General features: G+C 38.0%; 1 protein-coding gene across 1 annotated transcript in view; it reads right to left on the bottom strand.

Annotated features, from left to right (window-relative positions):
* The window catches only part of CNTN3 (contactin 3), a 331,480-nt gene that overhangs the window by 237,029 nt on the left and 74,287 nt on the right, over positions 1 to 20,164 (bottom strand). Inside the window, exon 2 of the mRNA XM_078075960.1 lies at positions 12,564 to 12,698. Within this exon, the coding sequence (XP_077932086.1) occupies positions 12,564 to 12,618 (55 nt within the window). The 5' untranslated portion in view covers positions 12,619 to 12,698. The remainder of the gene's footprint in view (positions 1 to 12,563; positions 12,699 to 20,164) is intronic.

Genomic DNA, 20,164 nt, shown 5'->3' with positions numbered 1-20,164 from the left:
AGTCAGGGAGGGGATTCCCAGGGAATACCCTTGCAGGCTTTTTCACTGCTAGAGTGCTTGAATGGTATGTTAAGCAAAAAGAAAAGTTTTAAAACTTCGAGGAAACAGAAGATAGAAAATATGTGGGAACAGGACACTACACAGTTGATGTGAGAATTAGAGAAAAACATGAAAACTCCTTGCACAGTGCTTGCCAATGAGGACAGCCGAGTGGTGGTGGTCATTATTTTTACACAAGCTTAAAGAGATGGACTGCAACTGGTAACAGTGAGGAAATGGTCTATTTCCACACTGATGAGTATTTTTATATAATCAAACTCATATAATGATTAGCAAGATGGTACAAATATAGTATAAGGAAATGCACATGATATTTAAGGACCCAATCTCCCAAACACTCAGCAGTAGGAAAGATGAATCAGCAAGAGCTCCTTGAAGTAATAAACATTAGTACATGCTCACAATTCATTCCAGGAAAGCAATGTACGGTTTTTAAAAGGGAAAGACAAAATAGACACAGAAGCCAGGACTAAGACTTACCAATCATCAATCCCACTGAATAACAAATAGGATTCTGATCCCCTAAGCCACTTGGCACATCAAGGCAATTTCTGGCTACATATTACCAGTGAAGTGTCGTTTTTTTACTTAGGAGTAGCTCTGTATTGAAAGAACCACTTTCCTTTCAGTAGCCCAACCTCCCTGGGACACTTACAGTTTCTGTCCATTCTCTTAAGCCTATTCACCTTAAGAGCAGCTGAAAGAAGTGGCAAACATACAGAAATGTTTTTAATAGACAACTCCTTCCAATGTACACCTGGGCTGTCATGCACAGACACACCTGTCTTCTAAATGCTGGTCAATATCAATACTCTCCAGAAGGAAACATTTGGTTTTTTTTCTGTAAAAGAATCTACAACACACCATACTCAGAAAAGGCTTAGTGCAGTTCAAAGCTTCAGTGGGGGAAATTTAGGCAATCTAGATCAAGAACCCACTGGGCCAGTAACTGGCCATGTACTGGGGGGGAAAGGGGTCCCAATAAACCACACTATTCTAATTTACAAGATGGGCATGGCCTGGAATACGTTAAGTGTATGTACAAAAATATATGCATGTGTATGGATATAAATATAACCCTGTTTTATCAAAGATTACTGTTATCAATGTATTTTCTTCCTTCCTTACCGAGTATTTCTTCCTTAAAGGTTTGCACTCCCGTAATTCAGGACCTCTTCTTTTTTTTTCTAAAGATTTATTTATTTATTTGAGAAAGAGAGAGAGCACGCGCATGTAAGCATGAGCGGGAGGGGCAGAGGAAGAGAAAATCTCAAGCAGAATCGGCACTAAGTGTGGAGCCCAGTGTGGGGCTCCAGCTCACAACCCTGAGGTTTTGACCTAAGTCAAAACCAAGGGTCAGATGCTCAACCAACTGCACCACCCAGGTGCCCCAAGGCCTTATTGTTCACGAGTCTTAGCAGCTTTTTCTAACTCCATCTTCTTCCAACTCTCTTTTTTCCTGAAATAATTCCTCAACTTCCACCTTATCTTGCTAACTTGGAGGAGATCTTCCATATCTTTGCTCTGTCCTTCCTTCCCTCTCATACCTGCCCCTGGGTTCGGTCTGCCTCTTATAACTCTCCATCCATCATCCTTAAACAGGCTCCCCAGTTGCTATCACAATGAAAACCCCTCCCCATCTCGATCTCCTGCTGGGATACCATGTGCTCCCCACCCCTCCCCCAAACACTGGGATCTAATCTTTTAACAGACTTGCAGCTCATACCACCCACTCTTAGCATCTCAAAACTCAGTATGCTGAAAACACATCCAAATCCTTGCCTCCTTCTGTGTTTATTATTTCTGTTAATTGCCTCATTATCTTCCCACTCAATGTGGAAACCTCGAAAGTCTTCTTTGACAATCTCTTCTCCCTCACCAGGTACAACCATCCAATTGTTTGTCATACATTTTCAGTTTCGACTCTGTCATTTCTCCCACCTCCAGTCTTACCTTTATGACTCCAACTGCCCTAATTTGGGCATAAGTTATCCCTCACTTCATGTACCACGATAACCCCAAGGCAGGTCTTTTCTTTTAGTTTTTCTTCCGTCCAATCTATCCCACAAATATCCTTTGGGGGCAACAGTCTTATAGCAAAGTCAAGACACTATCATTCCTTGCTTAACAATTTCTAGCCCCACCCTTTTTTTCTTCTAGCCTTTTCTCTACCACTTCTCTTCAAGTGTGCTAAGGGCACAGAGCCTACATCTGTAATTTCCAGTGGAAACATGACTATACTTGATACCATATCATATAATTGAAATTTGCTGAGTAGAACTTAAGTGTTCTCATGAAAAAAAAAGATACATGGCACATATAAAATCTGCATTGTCTAGAAATAAAAAGGAAAATCGGTGAAATTAATTTTAATCATGTATTATAAATAACCCAATATATTAATATTATTTCAATATTCAGTCAATATAAATATTGCTAATGGGATATAATCTATTCATTTTTCAAAATATGTCTTTGAAATTCAGTATTTTACACTTAAAATAAATCTCAGTTCAGATTAGCCATACTTCAAGTGCCCAATAGTCACATGTGGCTACCATATTGGATAGTGTAGATCTACAGAAATATGGCCTGAGTTTGAAATGTGGTTAATAACAGCATGCAACTTTAGGCAAGGTAGTAATCTCTCTGTACCTCAGTTTCTTTCTATTCTATAAAGTAATAATATTTATAATAATACCTATCTCAAAGGGTCATTGCAATAATTAAATAAATTAACACAAATAAATTGCTTAAGTTGGGGCTGACATGCAAGGACACTTCAATATACATTAATTGTCATTATAATCAAAGCTATTCCATACTTGCCATGCAGAGCCAGCATCCAATTCCATGTTACACTTTTCTCCACACTTAAATAATCCTTCCTGCCTGTTATGGGCTGAATGTTTGTGTCCTCCCCAAAATCCTATGTTGAAGCCCTATCCCCCAACTTAACAGTATTAGGAGGTGGGGCCTTTGGTAGGTAGTAGGACTTATATGAAGCCATGAGGATAGGGCCCTCATGAAAAGATTAGTGTCCCTGTAAGAAGAGACCAAAGAGCTTCATCTCCCTGCCATCTAAGGACCTACCAAGAAGACAGCTGTCAACAAGCTAGGAATAGTGACCTCACCAGGAAGTGAATCAACTGGCACCGTGACCTTGGATGTCTCAGCCTCCAGAATTATGAGAAATAAATTTCTGTTGTTAAAACCACCCAGTCTATGCAACTTGAACAGACTAAGACATTGCCCTATTCTCTTAGATTATGCCCAATTTTAACATAATGGTTATATCCATGGGCTGAGAAGTGAGGCTGTATTATAGACTGGTTTCTAAATTCCAGCTCAAACCTTTGTTAGCTCATGTGAATTTTAGAAAATTCCTTAACTTGTGAGAGCCATTGGTCCCTCATTTATAAAACAGGGATAACAACAGTATAAAGCTCAGAAGGTTGCCAAAAGAATTAAATGATATAATCCACACAAGGCCCTGAGCTTAATGCTTGGCACGAAGTAAAAGCACTCAATACATGTTAACTCTAATTATTATTACTTTAAGACCCAGCTCAAATGCTGTCTTCCCTATGAATATTTTTCCTTCTTCATTTTTTAGAGATGTATTTATTTATTTGAGAGAGCACAGCAGGGAGGGACAGAGAGAAAGGGAGAGAGAGTCTTAAGCAGACTCCGTGCGGGAGTGTGGAGCCCAATATCAGTCTCACAACCCTGAGACCATGACTTGAGCCAAAACCAAGAGTTGGATGCTTAACTGACTTCACCACCCAGGTGTCCCAACCTTCTTCATTTCTATAAGTTCTCCCTTCTGAGAACTTCCATTTCATTCCAGTCTTTTTTTTTTTTAATTTTATTAATTAATTGCAGTGGTTTTTTTTTTTTTTTTAAGATTTTATTTATTTATCTGACAGAGAGAGACACAGCAAGAGACGGAACACAAGCAGGGGGAGTGGGAGAGGGAGAAGCAGGCTTCCCGCCAAGCAGGGAGCCCAATGCGGGGCTCAAACCCAGGACGCTGGGATCATGACCTGAGCCATTCCAGTCTCTTTTACCAGCATTTTTCTTAAATAGGATTTTAAATCTTAGCATTTTTCTTCTCTGTTTACATGTGCCCCCTTTCCTTCCTAGACAGACAGCAACCTAATCCATCTTAGCCTCCTCTATACCATTTATTGCAATGTCTTACACAAGACAGACATTCAGGAAATGCCTGCTGAATGGCTGTTCAAAAAGATAACCTGGGTTGCAATGTGTGGGATGTGCTGGAGAAAGGAAGGGAAAGAAGGCAAAGAGATGAAGAGCAAGGTTAGGGCAATAGTTCAAGTGAAAGATAATAAAGACTGGAGCGGACTACAGAAAACTGAACTGCAAGTGGTGAAAACAGAGAAGAATGACAAGGAAGTGTAATTTAGGGACACCCTCTGTCACAGCATCAACACTGCCTTCTCTCTGCTCATATGTCTATTTGTAAGATGGATACTACTGATCAAAATCAAGATTCCTTTTGTTGTGCCTTACATAAATGCATACACGTTTGTGCATGTGTGTGTTTGTCTTATACTCAAAGTTTGTGATTATTGATGAGTTAATAAAGACTGTACCCCTACATAGCAGAAACCCAATCCTTTTAGCTCTGCTAAAAGCTCATGGAAGGACAAAATATGCACAGGGATACTTAAAAACACTTTTATATGATGAGTACTTTAAGACAGCTTATCACTGAGGCAATAGTCAATTAAGTTGGTTTCAATGAGCACTGCATTTCCAGGAGTCAGTGAATTAATCAAAAGATACATTTGAGACAACAGCTACTTTAAGAGCTAAATAAAATTGTGAGTTTTATTTAATCTTATGCGTTTCCTGAACTCTAATAGCATTTCCAAGGCACGTTATTTTGTAAGTCCCCCAAACGCTTTCCTAGTCACCATCAAGCTTACAAAAATCCAGTATGTGGAGTTATCAATGATCAAGGTTATGAGAACAAAATATACCAACAATGCCTGCCTTGTTTTTCCTCCAGATTTTCACATTCATACTCTGATAAACTGTCAAGATTTAAATGGGATAAATGAAAAGCATTTCAAGATTTAGGGTGCTGCATTTGAGGGGGATGATTTGAAATAAGTTTATCGCTGAAAACGAGGATGTCAAGAGTGCCATCAAATCATATTACACTGCACACAAATACCACAGAAGAAATGACAGTCATTTGAGTTTATGGCAACAGCGTACTTGAAGGGCCACATCCAACACTACAGACTCGTTCTCTACGTGATTACAAGGGGGGTGTCATTAAACTGATTGAAAAGTATTCCTCAATTACTTCAGGGAGGACTTAAAAAGTTTATTTTGCTTTTAAAGCTTTCCTTAGACACGATGGGGTGAAAGACTAGCACAGAAAGTGATTCACATCAAGGTGACAAAGAACAGGATGGAACGTGTGATTCGGGCACTCAAAGATGTCATGTCCTTTGCCCACAAACTAGTGCCTTTAAAACAAGCAAAGGGTATGATTTTCAAATGCAGCCCAAACACGTGAATTTTGTTTGTATTGTTGGTAGATGTTGTCCATTACTGAATCTATAGTGTTAAAGGAAGCCAAGGCTCATGTCTGGTGATCATATATTTCATCTTTAATTACAGTATCAACAGTTATTAAGAAATTAATCAAGATGGGGCACCTGGGTGGCTCAGTCGTTAAGCGTCTGCCTTCGGCTCGGGTCATGATCCCAGGGTCCTGGGATCGAGCCCAGCATCGGGCTCCCTGCTCAGCCAGGAACCTGCTTCTCCCTCTCCCGCTCCCGCTGCTTCTGTTCCCTCTCTAGCTGTCTCTCTCTCTGTGTCAAATAAATAAATAAAAAATCTTTAAAAAAAAAAAAAGAAATTAATCAAGATGATCCGAATCATCTCATAAAGCATAATCTAGGGTCTCAGTTATAACACATTCAGGGACATGACGAGGGGCACAGGCTGCCTTCATGATTCTTGAAAGAGGCAAACAAAGTTTAGGGGTTAATATAGCTCTGCAGAATAGAGACTAGGCCAGGTTAGGGGAGTAGGTGTGATGGGGGAGGAGGGTATTTACTGCTTTTTATGCTGTTTAAGCCAGGAGTGGGGCCATGTAAGTACAATATCACCGAAGAGCTGGTTTCTTCTGCTATCTCTGATCTGTATGCACAGAATCAGCATTTCCCTCAGGCTGGTTTTTCTGATGATTACAGGATGGCCACCTGCAGCAATCAGGGTTTTAGGATTCATTACTCAGACATACTAGGAGACAGGGCACTTTCCACAAAGTTTGAACAAAAAGTTATGGCCAAAAAACTGCCACGAGCTCAGCAGCTGAGGCCAATCACTGGGGCTAATGAGACAGGTCCATCTTGGGAGCTTCGCGTGGTGCCAATCTTGTCCAAGCCTCACGGCTGTTTCATGACTGCAGACCAGAGTGGGTGTTGGAGCCACTACCACAATATCCAGTATAAGAAGGTTAAGGACAACTGAGGATCATCTTCCCTTCTCAGATTAATGGCTACTTACTTTCACAAATAATTTTTAGGTATTACAAAGTATTAGTAGATCCCAACACACTGGTTATTCACTAAAATTTTAAGAATTTGATGAAATAAGAACCCCTTGGAACTTTTACAGAAATATGATATTTTCCATGATGGTGTTTTAACTGGGCATCAATAATGCGTTCAGTTATCCAAGGAAATGTCTCTTTCCAAGCCAAGATGTCCATCGACAGACGAATGGATAAAGAAGATGTGGTGTATACACACACACACACACACACACACACACACACACACACACACACAATGGAATATTATGCAGCCATCAAAAGGAATGAGATCTTGCCATTTGCAACGACGTGGATGGAACTGGAGGGTGTTATGCTGAGCGAAATAAGTCAAACAGAGAAAGACATGTATCATATGACCTCACTGATATGAGGAATTCTTAATCTCAGGAAACAAACTGAGGGTTGCTGGAGTGGTGGGGGGTGGGAGGGATGGGGTGGCTGGGTGATGCACATTGGGGAGGGTATGTGCTATGGGGAGTGCTGTGAATTGTGCAAGACTGTTGAATCACAGATCTGTACCTCTGAAACAAATAATACATTATATGTTAACAAAAAAAAAGAAGAAGATAGCAGGAGGGGAAGAATGAAGTGGGGGGAAATCAGAGGGGAAGATGAACCATGAGAGACGATGGACTCTGAAAAACAAACTGAGAGTTCTAGAGGGGAGGGGGGTGGGAGGATGGGTTAGCCTGGTGATGGGTATTGAGGAGGGCACGTTCTGCATGGAGCACTGGGTGTTATACACAAACAATGAATCATGGAACACTACATCAAAAACTAATGATGCAATATATGGTGATTAAGATAACATAATAATAATAAAAAAAAAGAAATGTCTCTTTCCAAAAGACTTACATTTACTCAGCTAGTCCCGCTAGAGGATTAAAACTAAAAACACAATAGAATATAGTCTGTGAAGTCTAGAATTTCCACATGGATTGATTCAGGGCTTGTCTAGTTCACCAAGCAGTGACACCTGGAATCTGAACTCATCCTACAAAGAATTCAGTATTTGGAGGGAATACACTCTCAGGAAGTATTTACAACTCGTCATATGAAATCAAAGAAGTCCCATTATCTTAATTCATTTGGTTTCCTGTTGGGCTAGTACATGGTAAAAACATTTGTAAAACGGTCAGGTTTTTATTTCATAAATGTCTAGACTTGTGCTGTCCAAAATAAATAAAAGGCAAGCTACACACATAGTTTAAATTTTCTAAGAGCCACATTTAAAAAGGTTAAAAGAAACAAGTGAAATTAATTTTAATAATATCTTTCTTTAACCAAATATATCTAAAATATTATCATCTCAACATCTAATCAATATAAAATTGCTGAGATATTTTAAATCTTAATATTTTTGGTACCAAGTCTTTGAAAATCTGTGTGCACTTTATACTTACAGTACACTCAATATGGACTACGGTTAGTGGCTTCCGTATTGGACAATGAACATCTAGAGTTTCTAATATGGTTAAGCAATTAACTAATAGGTAATCAAGTCATGAGACAACAATCTCCTTGAGTGCCTGATGATTCTTACCCCATGCCCTATACCCTGACTTTATTCCAGAAAATAAATTATTGAAGTAGTAAGTACTACTGATTATAGTAGGGGACTATACTTTGATTTCAAAGACAAGTAGAAATCTTGATACTACCACAAAGATTAGGAAAATCACTTAAAATCTTAGAGACTGCTCTCCTTGTCTCTAAGATAGAAGTAATAATATCTATCTCACTGTATTTTTGTGAATTAGAGGAGCTAAGTACAGCACTTCTGCACTGCCTAGTATAGGGTGAATGAGGTTCCATCTATTAATACTGTTAGTATTATTAACTTTGCTGTCATTATTATTATTCCTTACTTTTCTGGCTTCTTCTCAAAATGCAGGAGGGTTCTCTTCTCTATCACTCTTTTCTACTTAGGTCTCTGGCTCTTAAACTCTTTTGACAGCAACTTAGTAAGAAATATATGAAATATCAGGATTCAACACACATATATTAAAAGGAAGGCTCCAGGAGGATTGGGATATTGTTGGTTTTGTTTCATTGCGATATTCCAAAGGCCTAGAAGTGCTCAGCAGAAAATATTTACTAAGTGACCAGTGCATGCTGATATATTCTACTCCAACCCTTTTTAAATCTAATTTACTTATTTTAATAAAAAACACTGGTCATGTTCCACTAAGTTGACTTTTTTACCCACTACTTAGTGGAAAATTGTCACACATGCTTTGTGCTGGATCTTCATTCCACCCACGAGGCACACCTCTTGAGGTGAACAGAGGTAATATGCTCTAAACACAAGGTGACAAAGAGCCTTCAAGTTACCCTCAACTCACCCTTTTCTCTCACACCCCGTATCAAATATTTCTCACCCTTTTCTCTCACACCCCACAGCAAATATTCATGATTTTACCTTCAAAGTACACCCAAAATTTGACTACCAACCCTGCTACCACCCTGGAGTCAGTCACCATCACCCCTTGACTGATGACTGCATTAACTTCTAATTGGTGCCTCTGCTTGCTCACTTGCCCCTCCACAATTAATCCACAACACAGTGTCCAGCAATGCCCTTTTAAAAAATAAGTGAGATCAAATCATTTCTCTATTCCAACTATGCTATGGCTCCTAGGGGCATTTAGAGTAAATGTTCTAAATATTCTCAGTCATTTACTCATTTTCTGCTACATCCATCCCCACATTACCTCTTGGCTCTCTCCTGTTGCTTCTCTCCTGGTCCAACCATGCTAGCTTTCCTGCTGTTTCTAGAACACTCAGCTTGTCATATATTAGAACCTTTGCATGGACTGTTGACTTTGCCTGGAGCTCTCTTCTCTAAATATCCACAAGGTCAACTTGTTCCCCTCTAAGTCTTTGTTCAAATGTTACGTTCTTGATGAGGACTTATCTTATTTAAAATGGCAATCCACATCCCAATCTCCCATACTCTCACCATATTTTGCTTCTCTTCCCCATTGCACTATCATCTTCTAACTTGATGCCACTTTCCACCTCACCATGACAAAATGTAAATCCCACAAGGACAAAGAGCTCTGTTCATTTCCTTCACTGAAGACAATGTGTGTTGCATAAACAGATGCCAAAAAAGTATCTGTTTAAGAATGAATGAAGCCTAATGTTTTTTGAAGAAAATCAGTCAAATGCATCCTAAGAAAAAGTCCTGGCCAGAAATTACATTTGCCTCTTTGTTGCAGGAGGAAGCATGCAGAGGCAGAACAGCAGAAGGAAATGAAAAAATGCACAAAATAATGGATAATCAAAAGATTAAATATGAGAAGATAGAAAACGCAAATTATCAAGCATTTGCTGCATTTATCTACTTTATATCATTGGCTAAACACCACTCTAAGTAAGCAAATTCCCACATGTGTTTTTGCTTGCTATTTGTTATAAGATAGTCCCTATACCATGAACAGAGTTTCAACTTTAATACATAAAACACGACCCATATTGGTTAGCAGAATATCACACTCACAAACCTTTTTTTTTTTTTTTAAAGATTTTATTTATTTATTTGACAGAGAGATAGAGAGTACAGATAGGAAGAGCAGCTGGCAGAGGGAGAAGTAGGCTCCCCGCTGAGCAGGGAGCCCGACGTGGGGCTTGATCCCAGGACCCTGGGATCATGACCTGAGCCGAAGGCAGACGCTTAACGACTGAGCCACCCAGGCACCCCACACTCACAAACCTTTTAACCTAAATTTTAGAGATCCTAGAGGAGTACCAAAGTATGTAAAGTACTATATAAAATCAATGCTCTTTAGAAAACTGGTAAGAGCCCAATTCTTCTCTATAATTATAAAAATTACCACTTCTCTAAATAACACTCTACATAAAATTTATCATACATTAATCCAATTCTTCCTTACAAATCCTTACAGATTTTTTATCAACATATCCAGAGAATCAAGTTGACCTTTAATGTGTTTTATGATGCCTTAACATTTTAGCAAAATGGACACTGCTTTTCTTATAAATTTGCTCAAAAATATGTAAAACATTTCTCAAAAATGCTGAAACAGGGCGCCTGGGTGGCTCAGTTGGTTAAGCGACTGCCTTCGGCTCAGGTCATGATCCTGGAGTCCTGGGATCGAGTCCCACATCAGGCTCCCTGCTCAGCAGGGAGTCTGCTTCTCCCTCTGACCCTCCTCCCTCTCATGCTCTCTGTCTCTCATTGTCTCTCTCACAAATAAATAAAATCTTAAAAAAAAAAAAAAAAAAAAAAAAAAATGCTGAAACAATCAATGCAAACTGGACATGGCATAAAATTACAACGGAAAAATTTAAGCCATTGATAAAGTGATCTCGTTTTCTGTCACTATACTTCCACTTCCTGCATATATCTTCTTTTCAATTAATTGGGAAATTTCAAGGTTGCTCTATGAAAGTTGATACAGTGAGTAGTAACATTGCTGTAGCTATAATCCCTTTCATTTTGGTCCCCTCTACAACAATAGAACTCAAATTTGAAATTGTGTAAATGAAAAAAAAGAATCCAAGAAAAGAGTATTTTAGTCTAGATATCTGTGTTGATCTTTCTCCAATGATCACTTGAAAAGGCAAACATCTATAAATATTTGGTCCTTCTTCCCTAAATGCAGCTTAGTAGCTGACAAAGATAATAATTTAGAAGCAAGACTGAGACATCACAGGGGAAAACCCATTTAAAAGAAACAAAAACTTTAAAAGTTGGGGGTTTTAATTTATAATCTCTTACTGATTATGAATTTTTGCCATATATTTTCATTTAAATATGTGAAAAATGTTTTAAGTTTGACATAGGAGCTCAAAAATCTACTCCAATATATGCACATCTTCAAGTAACGTGTTTAATCTGACAATACATTTGTCCTCATTCCACACCAATTTTGTCCTCTTAGAAAAGAAAAATGACAGGTTACTTTTGTAATTAGTTTCCTTAGGTATAATAAAGAAATTGTGCTTAGGTAGAAAATTGGCTGTCTCCTCAAGAGATGGGCGCTGAATTTTTTAGGGGTGAGAGGTGATGATCTCTGAACTTATTTTCAGATGGTTGAGTCAAATAAATAAACAAATAAAAGGAAAAACACACACATGGACACATAGACAGAACAAATACAGTAAAATGGTATAATAGTCAAATAAAAAACATATAAATGGCATGTATGTGTATATTCATTATACTATTTTTTCAGCATTTTAGGCGCTGGTTAATTTTTATAGTATAAAGAAGGACAACATTAAAGAAACCAAAAAAATTAATAGTAGTATATATACCACTTTATTTTTAAAAAATTTTCTTTTACTTCACCATTCCTCCAGAAAACAAAACAAAAAGGAAATATATCAAATAACTTACAATAGATGCTTTCATATAACCAATATATAAGACTTATTCCTTTTTCTATTTTGTTCTAGATTCAAAATTCTCTAAAAATTAAAAAAGAAAACAGCCTATGTTAATTTTTGATTCCTAAAGTAAGTTATTTGCAGTAAAAATCGTATTCTTTTTAAGATTAGATATGAAAATACTGGCATTTTTTAAAACATATTCTCCCTTATATTCTAGAGATTACAACTTATAGCTCTTTTTGGGAAAAAAGTCATAAATTAACATTCTCAAATTCTGATTAACTGTTATAGTTATAATACTACAGTAGGTTTGTATTATTAGGTATCCTTATATTTGCTATGGAGATAGAAAGGCTTGTAAAAATAAGGGAGTTGGGAAGAGAATCCAATTTTCAGAAGAGAATTAAAACTTTCTTTCTGGCAAAAATATTTGTTTCTCTTTGCTACTGGTGGAGTATTATTTCAACATTTAAAAACTATTAACATATGACTCAAGTATAGTTCTAACCTCAATTTAGAAAATACAGCTTATTGTTACCTCCTAGGCAGCCAATGAATGAAAGCAGGATCAATTGTTTCCATGACAACATCATCTTTAATTGCCAAAAGCAAGAGTAACTCTTGTCCAGTCTCTGATGAACAGAATGCTTTGTCTTCAGGTAAATCCTTTAATCTGTAAAATATATGTACAAAGAAGTTAGACTTAAGAAAAAAAGTTGCTTTAAAAAATAGATTTTCTTATCATAAAACTGTATCATTCACAGCCACTCAAAATCCTAAAATGAAACAAATCTTATGATACAAAAGAGAAGATGTATGAAATGTAGTTACTTTGAAAACAATTTATGTGCGGCACCTGAGTGGCTCAGTCAGTTGAGGGTCCGACTCTTGATTTCAGCTCAGGTCATGATCTCAGGGTCGTGAGATCGAGCCCTTCGCTGGGGTTCAGAGCTGAGCATGGAGCCCGCTTGGCATTCTCTCTCTTCCTCCCGCCCTCCCCCTGCTTGCATTCTCTCTCTCTCTCTCTCAAAAAAAAATTAATTAATTAAAAAAATAAAAACACTTTATGTAACTGATATGCAGATGGAAGTAGCTTCACAGAATTATAAATGTTCAACAATACTGAAGTATTAAATATTAACATATTAAATATTCAAACTTTTGCTAGATAATTAGAACAAATAACATATTACCCTAAAATTCTAACTTTTCTCATTTTCTCTAATGATAACATTTTGGTGAAACTAAGAGTCAAATATGCAGATATCTTGAAGCACCATTTTCATTGTCTCTGAATCCCTAATAAGACATATGAATTATAAATAGCATTATCAATGCTCATATTAAGCCTATTTTTTTTCAGAGACAATTGCAGAAAGCCCCCAATTACATATGCTGCATAAAACAGATCAAAAAATGCTAATGGTGAAAATTGTTCAGTCTGAGAATCTTGCAAATGAAACAATTTTCTTCTTTCTTTCTTGAATTTTCATGAACTTCAATGTGCTGATTGAGAGAAAATAATTACGTGGATACCTTGCCTTACTTTCAGTGGCCATTTAAAACTAGTTCAAGTGCATGGTCAATGATCAACTAGGCTAGATATTAACACCTAAAATTGGAGAATCTTTTCTGGCCTGCTGAAACTCAGCTGGTTCCGTACACAGGAACTGATGACTTTGACTATCATTCACATTAGCAGAAAAGGTGTAAAACTCTGATTCAGCAGCTGCTATGGATTGGGCTGTATTAGTTGTTGCTGAGCAAGAGAGAGATATCTCAGCTTTCTTAAGACAGTGGTGGTTTATCAAGGGATCCTGATTTGTGATGTATTTGATCGGAATGAAGTGTGTCCAGATAACAATTTTGAGAGTGAAAATATGACAACTTGCAAGTTATGTACTTAAAATAATATATTAAATCAGTCATTCGTCTAGTAATGTTGTTCTTGTGCACCTGTAATCTAATATATGTTCTTGTGTGGGAAGTAAGAGGTGGGATCGTAACAAAAATACCAGGATTTGGGTATGACCTTAATCCATGGGAATCTGAAACAGGTGGAAATACAATTGAGAACTACTGTTCTAAGAACTGCAAGTGAGTAACTTACACCATCAGGGGATCTATGACCATCTCTCACCAGCCCCAATACTACAAACTGCATATATCTTGGGTTCCCCTAATACAAACACTGCTAAATGAATTCAAATGCAAGCAGTCTGGGTGGTAAAGGACAAAAAGAGTCAGGGTATGGTGAAAGGAGACAGGGGGAAGAAGGAAGCCAATAAAGGGTAAGAAATAAACCCACTAATCCCTATGTTTGACGGGACCCTATTCTCACTGGGGAAACTCTAGAGGTCCAGTCCAGGTAGAATGTATGCCTCAGAGTCATCCAAGACTTATTTGGAGTTGCCCAGAGTTATCCTTGCCAATGGGCAAGGGAGCTGGGGTATTTATACACCAACTCCCATTAGTCATCATTTGAAGGTGATTTTCAGGGAGTATTAATTGACCAGCACTTCTAGCCTCTCACTGGGGGAACAAAATAGCTCCAGAGGCCAAAAACACGCCTTCAGGTAAAAAAATGCATTTGCTGGCAACTGGAAGTGGTGTGTGCACTGAAGAGATGAAAAACTAGAGGGTATGTGTGGGGCAGATGTAGTGTCTATTAGAGCAGGCACATGAACCTGAGCGTTTTTGAAGCTATCTTCAACAAAAGACTGAGGGCCAAAATTACTCAATGATTTAAGTACAGAAGTGAGGACACACGTTCTACCACAATCGATTGTTACACTGCTCAAGCTTTTCCAGCGGCTGTTTCCCCCCGCTTGGATCAAACGCTTTCGGATACCAAGCCTTCCTTCTTTTATTCCTTCTCAATCAGTGACACATTTTATGTCCATATGTTTTCAATTACTAACTTGAATGATAACTGAAATCATTCTAGATTATATTTAACTTAAAACTGACATCCACGAATGCTATAATCTCCTTCTAATCATGCATGTAAGGAAAGTAGTCCAGAAATCATGAGAAGGATAACACAAACTATACAAACTCACACACACATACACATAAACATGTGTGCATGCACACAAAGTAGAAAAGCAAGAAATTAAAAAAAAAAATCTCAGGGGCGCCTGGGTGGCTCAGATGGTTAAGCATCTGCCTTCGGCTCAGGTCACGATCCCAGGGTCCTGGGATCGAGTCCCGCATCGGGCTCCCTGCTCGGCAGGAAGCCTGCTTCTCCCTCTGCCGTTTCCTCTATCTCTCTCTCTGACTCTCATGAATAAAAAAATAAATAAATAAATAAATAAATAATTAAAAAAAAAATCTCAAATAAAATACAATGGCAGTTAGTCAGAGAAGGCATGGAAACATGAAATGCAATGATATTATACAGGATGTGTCAGATTCATAAAAAATTCAAGAGTGATTGCAAGACATATTAAAGTCTGGAGACAATGGCTAAGTTTTAAATAGAGGAAAGGCTTGAGGAGTATAACAGTGATTGAACTGGTATCTCCTCCTTTGAGGACTTAAAGCTAAGTTTATACACTAAATCGAGCTTGGAAAGAATGTGGTGATAACAAATGTAAAAAGAACAAGTAGTTCGAATCTTCAAGAAAAAAGAAAAGACAAACTTTAACAAAGCAACCTGTAGTCCATCATTGCAATCATTACTAAAAAGCATCCAAGGGCAACTGACTGGCTCAGTGGGTAGAGCATGCGATTCTTGATCTCATGGTCATGAGTTCAAGCCCCATGTTGGGCATAGAGCTTACTTTAAAAAATAATAAACAAACAAATAAATATATTACCTCTTTAAAAAAAAAAGCACATCTACATAAATATGAGAGGCATTGCTCTGTCATATAGAAAACAAAATGTATGGCCTCTGTTCTGACATTGCAATGGAGAAAGAAAATATTATAAACACTTATAAATAGGATAAGGAGAAAATTACTAGATTGATACTCTCTGAAGTTAGGACATAGCTCATCCACCACTAGTTGCTCCAATGTTCCAAACATCCTGTATATGGTAGTAGGCTTTCAAGTTTCAAGTTTTAATGTTTCTTGCTGAGCTTTAAGAACAATGAATAATTCAACTCAGGAGATTAAATCTTTGTACTGGACATCAAGTGAGTGAAAGCATTTCTATTAGAACGAAAAGGTAAGTCACAGCTTGGGATCTAGCCATCATTTGAAAATTACTTCAGGAAAATGTGTTTAAAGGCATTAAAAAGATGGTAACTTAAAAAAATATTATTGGGGCACCTGGGTGGCTCAGTCAGTTAAGTGTCTGCCTTCAGCTCAGGTCATGATCCCTGGGTCCTGGGATTGAGCCCTGGTCAGGCTCCCCGCTCAGCAGGGAGTCTTGCTTCTCTCCCCCCTCCTAACCCTTGCCATTCATACTCTCTCTGGTGCTCTCTCTCTCTCTCAAATAAATAAAATCTTTTAAAAATATGTTATCTTCCAGGGCACCTGGGTGGCTCAGTCGGTTGAATGTCCGACTGGTGATTTCAACTCAGGTCATGATCTCATGGGTCATGGGATCGATCGAGCCCTGCTTCAGGCTCCACGCTCAGCAGGGAGTCTGTATGTCCCTTTCTCTCTGCTCCTCTCCCCACTTGCCCTGTGTCTCTCTAAAATAATAAATAAATAAATCTTTTAAAAAATGTTATCTTCCCAACAATGCATCCCCAAAGTAACATGCATATCACTTAAATTTTAAAAGTATAAATGCGTTCAAAGAAATTCTAAAGTCTTTTTGAAAACTTATTCATTCAATAAATATTTATTGGGCACCTAATAGGGGCTGGGATTTCAAGACTCAAGGAAGGTAGAGGTGGGGATGGGGTTGTCGGGTCACTGATGATTCCTGTCCTCAGGAATTCCTGCCCACAAGCAGTGAAACATGATTAAAATCATTACGAAGTATTTATGAACTACCCACTGTGAAAGGTATAATATAGGGGTAGAAGATTCTATGAAAGGCTCAATGAGAATGGCCCTCATCAGGAAGGTCAGGGAAAGCTCCTCTGAGGAAATAAAGTATAATGGAAGAAAAGAAGAGATTATATATAATCAGAGGTGTGTATGTGTCAAAGGGGAAGAGGAAGAAGAAATTTCCCAGGTATAGACAAATACTTGGTATGGCTTTGAGTTGATAAAGAGGCTAGTGAGTAGTCACTGTCTGGACCTTCTCGCATCAACTACCACCTCATCTCCCAAAAACTGCCCCAGCACCCCACTCCAACACCCTGGATCCACCACCTAAAGAGTTAATCCCTAGCTCAGCAAGGGGCTTCCAGAATCCTGCTCTAGCCCAGACTGGTCAGTACCCATGCCCTACTGCTGGTTAAGTATTTTGGCAGTCAGCTCTGGACATAAGGAATAGAATATGCAAAGGCCTTGGGGCTTAAGGGTTCACGGCTTGTTGCTAGAACAGAAAGAAGGCTAATGAGATGAAATGCAGGGGGCCAGGTTGAGTGTGGTATGAAATGAGACTGCAGATGTATAATGTCTGGCTGTAGACCTCATATGCCTGGCTAAGAATATTCCTATCAAGATAAAGCCCTTTGAAAAGTCACTGCAGTGTTAACCAGTAATTGCCATGATTGGATTTGCAATAAACATTCAGATCAGACATTATAATCTGCATCAGACTTAAACGGATGAAAAGAAAACATTCTGCAACACACCAGTTTCATTCTTACCTTCAAATTCATAGAAATCAGAGGCTAGACAATATTAGGCAAACTATCTGATTTAAGAGAAGAAAAAGATATATTCTAATATTCTTATATATGCACACACACACACAAACACACACAGAAACACAATGCATAAGGTTTGAACATAAAATAAAACCTCATTTAGGAACATTATTTCTAAAAATTATGTTGCTGGTTTTTATTGAGTGCTGAAGTAGGGCACTGACTTTATAAATAATGAAGGTAATTAATACAATCACGACCTGACTTCGCAGCACTGCCGAGTATTGTCACAGAGAGAAGGGACACATAAAAGCTTGTCCCACTTCTGAAATCACCAAGCTAAAATAAATACAAAGGAAGCTACTGAAGCAAGACAAATACAAATCAAAATGTCATCTGCCACATTAAAATATTCTCCTAGTCATAGGGATGTTTTAAATCAAAGAAAAAATAGATAGCCTTTAGAATTTTCTCTGCTAATAGACATTTACATCTGGGGGCTACCGCTTAATATATTCACAACACGTTTCTCACGGCAATCTTTAAATAGCCCCCAAATTTAGTACATATTGACAACTGTACTATCTATTCTTAATGTCAGCTGAGCTGAAAAAAAAAATGCTAGACCTTGGACTCAAAACCAAAAATGCTCTAAATAGTTATGCCTGGTTGCTCTAAAAGAAGAAGCCATTTGTGACTTTTGTCACATACTTCACAAAATCGCTACTAAGATTGTGGATCATGAAATATTGACATGTATTTATAATATTAAAATTATATGGGCAACTTTAAATGTAGTCTTGGCAAATGCTCATTGTTAAGTTTCTTTATGGGTTGGAAAGTCTAGGCATGAGAATGATCTGGCTTTGTTTGTATCAGGGTAGTAGGCACCTAATGAGCATTCTCCTTTTCAATGAGACAAACCCTACAGAAATTCTGTCTAGAAGGATTGTGTAACACATCTCTCACATCCACAAAAAGACAACTCTGACTCTGACATCTGAGAAACAAATTCGATTCATTGAATATATATTGTTCCCAACCCCCACCAAAATCCTCCCCCAAAACAACCCTTTAGCAGATTAGAGACTTGTAGTATAGTAAAACATTCAATTATTAGTGGATAAAAGTTTGATGCCTATGGGTTTTGTATTATGAGTCTTCTAGTACTTGTATCAACTTACTATCATGGAATGCAACCACCATACCACAGCAGTCAACTAATAAATAAGTTTAAGGACTTGATGAGACTGCACATCCTGCCAGATCAGAAATCAGGCATCATCTACCTCCCCTGTTTTCATTCACAATCATCATCATTCATTCATAATCTGCACATCTTCCTGAAATGTAGGTGATCTACTCTGCATACCAAACCTCTTCCCTACTGGAACGGAACTGGCAGGGAATGAAATTTACATGAACATTGGACTCCCAAGTCCAAGATTCTTGACAACTCCATACCCATCCTCCCTACAGTTCACCAATGTTCAGCAGTAAGGAGAGGGGAGCTTATAATGTGCCCAGTCTGATGATATCTTCACAGTTCTGTGTTTACAGTAGTGCAATCAGCAAATACAGCAAATGCCAGCTGGAAGGCATCTCGTGCTCCCAAGGACCCCTATAGCACCTGATCTTACTTCCTTCATGCTCAACATTTTCAACACCTTCCATGACAGTTACTTTGACTATGGCTTCCCTCTTCAACTAGACTAAGATCTGCAAAACAAAAAACAAAACAAAACAACAGTGATTTATAACCTGTTGTAGGTTAAGGCCCCTTCCAAGAATCAGCCAAACCTATGGATTCACCTACCTCCCTACCTGAATACACACAGACTGATATAACTTTTGTACACAATTGCTTTACTACACTGAAAAATAATTTCTTTCACATAGATATGATATATATATGCAGGTGTACAAATGTGCATGTGAAGGTATATGTATTTAGAGATTAATTTCTCATTTCTTTGTTCATGCAGAGATTAATAGAGACTATCAAAATAGAATTAAATATAAATTATACAGAGAGAAAAAAATCTGTTTAAAAAATATTCTGAGAAGGCTATTGTTGAAGGCTTGACAAAGAAGCTGAAAGTATGAAGCTGTTTTTGGTACGGTGAGGCATGTCATCTCTGACATCCAGTTAGTTTTTTCTTTTGGTCTTTTAGCAATCAGTGTACACAGGCAGAAACACAACCAGAGTCATGTTGTGTATATACATTGAGTCAATGAGTTGTCTATATAAAAACGTTGCCAGAACACTCTGAGCTGTCTTGTGTTGATTTCGGAGCCTCTCTACTTTGTCCCCAACTCAAACATATCTTCCCTGGCAACTCAAGGAGATCTCCCTGTCCTCAATTCAAAGAGATTTGCACTGATGTTATGTCAGGAAAAATTACATATCCATTTTT

This window comes from Halichoerus grypus, chromosome 1, assembly GCF_964656455.1.
Source record: "Halichoerus grypus chromosome 1, mHalGry1.hap1.1, whole genome shotgun sequence".
NCBI lineage: Eukaryota > Metazoa > Chordata > Mammalia > Carnivora > Phocidae > Halichoerus > Halichoerus grypus.
This window is presented reverse-complemented; position numbering and strand designations above follow the sequence as displayed.